This window comes from Cottoperca gobio, chromosome 5 (assembly GCF_900634415.1).
Source record: "Cottoperca gobio chromosome 5, fCotGob3.1, whole genome shotgun sequence".
Taxonomy (NCBI): Eukaryota; Metazoa; Chordata; class Actinopteri; order Perciformes; family Bovichtidae; genus Cottoperca; species Cottoperca gobio.
In genome coordinates, this window is record NC_041359.1 from 27345921 (window position 1) to 27353910 (window position 7990).

At 40.0% G+C, this 7990-nt stretch overlaps 1 protein-coding gene across 1 annotated transcript; it reads right to left on the minus strand.

The window, feature by feature from the left end:
• Positions 1 to 1997: 1997 nt before the first annotated feature.
• On the minus strand, positions 1998 to 6955 carry LOC115007787 (protein TMEPAI-like). The gene is made up of 4 exons (XM_029430750.1): positions 6740 to 6955; positions 3856 to 4010; positions 2256 to 2306; positions 1998 to 2171 (listed from the first exon to the last, which is right to left on the minus strand). Exons 1-4 carry the CDS (start codon positions 6795 to 6797, stop codon positions 1998 to 2000), a joined length of 438 nt encoding a protein of 145 aa, XP_029286610.1. The 5' UTR covers positions 6798 to 6955.
• Positions 6956 to 7990: the final 1035 nt, after the last annotated feature.

Below are 7990 nucleotides of genomic sequence, written 5' to 3' on the forward strand. Positions count from 1 at the left end.
ATTAGCATCCCTACAGCTACGCTGCTAGCATGGCGAAGGTTAAAGTCATTTTAGTGTGTTTTAGCATTAGTTGGAACTTTTATTGCACTTTCTACTCATGAAGAAGAATTTCAAAAAAGTAAAACATGCATTATTTGTAATATATATATATATATATATTATATATAATATATATATATATATATATATATCCAGGGCTTCTCCTTGATGGTTTTGTTATCTATGTTAGTTATCTAGCACTTTGAGTTTGTTTACGCAAATGAAAAGTGCGCTTATAAATAAAATGATTATATATTATTATTATATGTATTTGCAGTGGACTGTTGTTTGAAGCTGAAATAAATAAAAATATCCACACTGTTTATGTTGGTTGGTATGCTCTTCAACCAACGTGTAAAACCGAAGCTTTTCCATTCAGCACTGAGGACATAAATAAAGTCTTAAGACTAAATGACACAACGTCCACTGATGGCTGGATCAGTATTGAGCAGAAGAATCTTATGGACTTATATAAAAAATTCTTAAAATGTACATCAAAAAAAAATAGAATATGATTTAATGTTAAGAAAACAATACAAAATGCAAACCACTGCATGAATGACACATAGAAGAGAGTGTTGTGTTTTTTGTCTGTAACCACAGACAGCCGTTTTATTTATTAAAAAAAACAAATAAAAGTTAAATAGAAGTCTGGTTGTTTGACAGCAGAAACATCTAGAGACAAAACACAGACAAAAGCAAACGACACACCTCGTGCTGTCATGGACACAGCGCCATTAATGTTAACAATGGAAAATGTGAGAGTATGTGAAGTCCAACAGAAATCACTCAGTCACACACACAACACACACACCACAACACACACACACACACACAACACCACACACCACAGCTCGTGTAATAGCTGACCTGCAGGCATTCTGTCTGAAACATATGAAAATCAAACCTCATTATCAGCTGCTTGTCTGGCTCTGTGAGCGTGTGTGTGGTGTGTGTGTGGGTGTGTGTGTGTGTGTGTGTGTGTGTGGGTCTGAGTGAAACTCATTAGAATTCTAGCCAGAAGGAGCTAGACTACCCCTGTCGTCTCGCACCCCCGCACACACACACACACACACACACACACACACCCACACACCACACACCACACCACAACCACACACACACACGTAGTCAGACCTTCGTCAACAAACACACACTGTTCATTTGAATGTGAAAGAGAGAGGGAAGTCAGACAGCGTCGCAGAGGGCAGGTCACATGCTGAGGACTGTGTGTGTGTGTGTGTGTGTGTGTGTGGTGTGTGTGTGGGGTGTGTGTGTGTGTGTGTGTAATGGCTGTGATCCAAAAGTGATAGACATAAAAGTAATCATTAACAGTCTGCAGCGGTGGCTCTATATGTGCACACATTCACAGTGTTCAGGTTAGTTATGAAGTATTTGCCCTGAGCCAAGTTTAAATCTAAAGTTATATCAACAACAACTATATAAAAATCTATATCACGATTTCTACTTAATCTTGATAATGATGAATAGTTGTAATAAATCAGTACATGACATTTTCTTAGGGGGCAACAAAGGATTATTTCACTTATCGATTATCTGCAGATTATTTCTATAAAATGTGAAAGATGTCGAAGGTGATGTCTTAAAGTCTCTGTTCATCCACAACTCAAAGATATCAGTTCACCATGATATAAAAACAGAGGAACGCAGGAAATCTCCATATTTGAGAAGCTGAAAAATAGATTTTCTGCAAATTACATATAATACTATTAAAAACAGTTGGGATTATTTTTCTATCATCTAACTCAGTGATGTTCAACATTGTGCAGAGAGATCGTCAGGTGTGCCGTGGGAAAAAATTTTACTAAAATCTAGTTTTAAAACCTTTTATTTTTTAAAATCTATTTTTTCCGACCAGCACACATATACACATATATATCCCCCAACGGAACCCCGCGCCCTGAAATTCAAGTTTTTAGTTTTTTTTGCTTGTGCATTCACAATTGTTGCAGCTCTACTTCCTTTGTGCGCTGACTCAGCTTGTTTTTGTTTCGGGGCATACGAGTGCTGGAAGCGCTGCGACTGCAGAGGAGGCTGGCGTGCTGAGGCTCCCGCTGTAGGTAGGACGAGGGGACGCCTCTGTCTGGGGGCCGCGGGTTGTACACCTGGTGCTGGGGTGAGGACGGACATCAGGTTACTGCTGTGGCTGGAACATTAACCTGAGCTCTTGGTTAAATGAATGTTGTGTAACTCACCTCATTAAGACTGTTTGTCCCCGTGCCCTCAGAAGACCATAGACTGGCCTCCTGAGAGAGAGAGCACAGGTGAATTATATGTTTACATTATTATGAGTTGTATTTATATTCTCTTAGTGAGTCCAAAGTATTTAACAGCATACTATAGATGAGTACTATATCTGCTATACAACACTGTTGATACTTATGTTAGGAGTTAGAAATTCTAAAATATATTTATTGCATTTTTAAAACATTTTTAATTTAGCAATTTTAGTGTGAAGTGAACTTTTCTGTACTGAAGTGTTTTAACTGTTGGATTGACTGTTTGTCCACTAGAGGGCTCTGCTGGTACTCATTGCTAATGTGTCTTTTTAAATGTTCTCATATTTTCATAAAGTAATCGTGTCGCTCTTACTGCAGAATCTTTACATAACACTGACACATAGAACATTTCTCAAACGACTATCTTGTGTTTGATTTGTCTTCACATCTTGTGACCTTTCTGCTGCTGTAATTACACAATTTCCCAGCGTAGAATAATAAAGTTCCAGAATGAATACACACACTGTTGAGGACATTATTGAAAGTTGCGTCTCGATGCTTCGCAGTGAGAAGACAAAAGCAGCTTTTTACTTCTATAAAAATGTCTGGAAGGAACTTTTCCAACTTTAGTGTTTTCTTCTCAGGCGACAGTTTTCCCGCCTGTATGTGTGTGTGTCAGTCTGCTAATCCAAATTAACTAGGACAATGACTCCCCTGAGTTTATCAGGAGCTCTGTGTATGTGTGTGTGTGTGTGTGTTTTATGCTTCATTCTTTACTCGTATCTTACTTGTAGACTGGAGCCTCACACACACACACACACACCCAGTGATTCAGTAGCAGTTGATTCAGAGAGTGAAGTCATATGTTTGGAGAAGCCTCAGGTGTAAATCAGCCCATGTGTGTGTGTGTGTGTGTGTGTGTGTGTGTGTGTGTGTGGCAGTTAATGAAGAAATGAGTCAGTGTGTTAGCGTTATCCTGCAGCAGTGTTTAATCACTGTGATCACATGCTCACCCAGCGCTCCTCTAACTCTCAGAAGAAGTGACTCTGCTCTGCTCCTCAGTGAGACGTCTGTTCGGCCCGGATGTGTTTATTGACTCATGTAAAGTTATTTGACGTGTTTCTATAGTGATATTCGAGTATATTGAAGTGTGTTTGACTGCTTTTGAACTCCACACTCACATGCAGGTTGTAATTCAAATGTTTTCATGTTTTTCGACTGAATATGTGCTGCTGTTTATATTTAATGCATCCGCTTTATTAAATATCTGCTATGAAAGCAGTAGAAATGACCCTTTTTCACTGCGACTTAACAGCTATTTCTCCATGGTGTTATAGCCACCAGTTCTTCTTTGACAACACAAAGCTTCAGGCCACGGTTACACTTAATATGCATCTATAATGATCAGACTGCCATCGGGTCAGACTTCAAGATGAATCAAATCTGATTCCTTAAAGAACTAAAGAAAGTCTTGCAACATAATAATATAATACTTTTAACACCCATTTCTGATCTGATATGAAAGAGTAATTACATTTATGTACATACAGGTGTCATGACTAAATGTTTCACTTACGTTGGCCAATGGCAGGTGTCTCCTGCGTGCGGGGGCGTGTCTGGAGAGGAGGGAGCGTGCTGATAGGCGGTAGTGGTTCAGCAGACAGGTGATGACCACCACCATCACCATCATCACCACCACGATCACCAGGATCTGGACGAACTCCAGCTGGGCTGCAACAACACAGAGACAAAGATGGAGGTCAGTTTACTCCTAAAGTCAGCTGCACGAAGTCTTCTGAGCAAAATAACCCTGATGATGGACACTGGGAATTGTCCAGGCAAGGAGAGCCGAATGAAAAATAATCTATCCCGTTGCATTATGGGAAGTGTAGTTTTCTTCCTAAACCCAAACAATAAATAAATGCTACTTATATTTTTATTCTATTACACAAACACACAGCAAACAAAATGCTTAATATAAAGCAAAGGGGTAGAAATGAGATGAATATAAAGAAAAAACAATTAATATGAATGTAAATAAATAGATCTAAGAGATAAATAAAGACAAAAGATTAAAAGAAGATAATGCACCTTGTTTATTTTTTACAAAAAATGTCAGAGGTACATATACACACACACATTGTACAATGTACATGTGTGTGTGTAGAGTCACCAATATACTTGAAGTTTGATGTGTGTTGGTCCTGAGAGACTTCACGCTTTTATAAAATAAAGAAATACACTTGAAACAATATTGTCACATGTGGAGAAAAATAATATAATATCTTCATCATATTCAGCTAAATGAAAACCTGTCAATAAATAAAAACAAATGATGAAGGAAAGATTGTTCGTATGTGAACAGAAAGAATATGTTCTTATTTGTGACCTTTATGGAAGCCTGTTATAATATGGATTTAAAATATTAGTCATATTCAAAGTCACCCAACAGTATGAATCCATTCTTTGGATGGTCAACCAATAAACTATATAACGCTGTGTTACATGACCTGACAACCACTTAATCTGTAAACACATCGGAAAATTGTGACTTCTTCAAATGACTTGATGTCAAAATATGAAACCTACCAGTGAATCCTTCTATTGGAGATTCAGACATTAATACATGAATATAATAGTTAGTGATTCATTATGTGTTGAACACTTTCAATTCATCAATTTATTAACTTCAGTATTTAATACATTTGTTTTTGAGTCAGGCTTCATTATAAGTTAGTGATGAAATATATATATATTTAAATAAATATAAATAAAATATACACACCAGCCCTGATTCTAAATGCTTTAACTGTGAAGGTTCAACTCAACAACAAGCTCTGTATGTTTCTGTGTTGAGAGAGAAAAAGGTTTTCAGACACAGTCCAGACAGAGATGTAGTACTTATGTAGAGGTCAAGGTGTCTCTCACACACACACACACACGCACACGCACACGCACACGCACACGCACACGCACACACAGCCAGACAAACAGGGCTAGCTTTGTTTAGAGGCAGTCTGCTCTAACCCCTCTCATGCACCCCCCCCCCCCCATCAACGGAGCATTTTTCTCACACTTTCTTTTTCTCAGGGAGCAGGCGGAGGTCAGGGCCTAGTCAGACAGAAGAACATTAAGTAGCCTGCAGACAGACACACACACACAGACACACACACATACACACACACATATACACAGACACACACACACACACAGACACACACAGACACACACACACACACATACACACACACACACACACACGTACACACACACACATATACACAGACACACCACACACACACAACACACACACACACACCACACACACAACACACAGAGACACACACACACACACACACAACAGAGACACACACACACACACACACAGAGACACACACACACGCACACACACACACAGACACACACACACACAGAGACACACACACACACACACACACACACACACAGAGACACACACACACACACACAGACACACACACACACCACACACACAGAGACACACACACACGCACACACACACACAGACACAGAGACACACACAGACACACACACACACACACACACACACACACAGACACACACACCACACACACAGACACACACACAGAGACACACACACACACACACACAGACACACACACAGACACACACACACACACACGCACACACACACACAGACACACACACAGAGACACACCACAGACACACACACACACAGACACACACACACAGAGACACACACACACACCACACACACAGACCCACCACACAGAGACACACACAGACACACACACACACACACACACACCCACACAGAGAGACACACACACACACCGCACACACACACACAGACACACACACACAGAGACACACACAGACACACCACACACACACACACACAGACACACACACAGAGACACACACAGACACACCACACACACACACACACAGACACACACACAGAGACACACACACACACACAACTGATTGTCATGTTCTTCATCAGAAATCTAAAATGACTTAAAAACTTGAAAAGAGACTTCACGACAGACTTGAGGGCAGAATGTCACAAACCAACGATGTATAAATGGATTACCAACAAAAGGATGTATTTCCAACCCAAAAGTCGTTCTCTTTAACGTCACAATTTCCCAAAGCCTATGAAGAAGTTTTCAAATTGCTTCTTTTGTTTGACCAACAGTTAAAACATACGAACCACAAGAAAGCAGCACATCATCACATTTGAGAAGCTGAAACTTTAACTTGGTAAATGACTTGTTTTCTATCAATGACGATCGATCACACCTAAACAACACGCAGTAAATCAAAGAAATAGCTTGAGGACATCATCCAGCAGCAACAATATCAATCCTCAGGTACAAAGCACATCAACGCAGAGACATCACAGCTGTTGGAAGAGAAACTTTGGCTTTCCTCACCGCACAGTTGCGTCTGAACACAGTTGACATGGTTGTGACTGCCTGATGAAGGCTGCATAGTCTCTTCACTCCCGTAGATGTTTTATATTCCTGTGGTAATACCCTGAAGATGTTCTTCTCCGCTAGCTAAGCATTCAAAAAATAAAAGAAACTAAAACAAATCTTCCTTCTGCAGTGAAACTCCAAACTACACGTCCTGCGGATGCTCCGACACAGTGTGTGTCCTCGCTGGGTGACACACACACTCTGAGGCTCGACTCAGCTTTGTCTGCTACTTTTTCTCACACACATTCCCACACTGTCCAGACACACACACATATTGAGGAAGCAGCTGACCGGACCCCTCCTGCCCCCCCCCCCCACCTCCCAATAGCTGTGAACAAAAGGGGTCAATGTGAGGGAGGGGGGGGGGGAGAGAGGAGAGAAAAAGAGGGGGAGTGGTGGGAGCGTCTGGGAGACACAGATGGGTCAGAGGGACGGACAGAATAATGATGAGAGACGGGGGAGAGAACAGGGGGAGGACATTCTGGAGCTTTAACTTCTCTACACATATAAAATTATGGAATTTAAAACAAACTTTGGAAAAATTTACAACAAATAAATCAGAATCAGCGACTCTAAAAATGTGAGTTTTGTGGTTTTATGTACAAAAAAGTCAAATTTTAAAATAAATATGATTCAAGATAAGGTATGGGACGATCTGAACATTTCATGTCACGATTATCCCGTCCAAAATAATTGCGATTCACAATATTATCCGATATTATAACTGAATAACGGTAAATGTATTTTTTTGGTACGGTTATTTCCATCTAAGATAAGACGAACAAATAAACAATCTTAAATAAAGTAATCATAAGCATAAATAAATACAAGCGAGAGCTACGCGGCTTTTTCAAGTCACACGATCGTCCTGATAGTGGAAATTCACTACGATCAACTTATTGTGAGTGTTTATATCTAATATATAAATCCTACATTGTACCATCCTTGCTCATAATCACTGCTTTTAAAGCGCTGCCACTCGGTTAATAAAGTGAGCTGAAGGAGTGTGTTCTGCTGCTCTGTGGAGAAACGCTGAGAAATGAAAACGTACTGAACACACAGGTCAACAGGAGAGATGTGATTCTGTTGCTTTGAGAAGTTTGAATACATGTTGTGAGTCTCACAGCTGAAGAAACTAGAAGTATATCATTTATAAACTACAACCCTGTTGATTAAACTTGGTTTTGCAGCTACATAAGAAACATG

Coding starts and splice junctions, on each gene's coding strand:
- LOC115007787 (XM_029430750.1), bottom strand. CDS start 6,797: ATGCAGCCTTCATCAGGCAGTCACAACCATGTCAACTGTGTTCAGACG. Junction 2,307..3,855: donor GACACCTGCCATTGGCCAAC/GTAAGTGAAACA, acceptor TCTCTCTCTCAG/GAGGCCAGTCTATGGTCTTC. Junction 2,172..2,255: donor GGACAAACAGTCTTAATGAG/GTGAGTTACACA, acceptor TCCTCACCCCAG/CACCAGGTGTACAACCCGCG.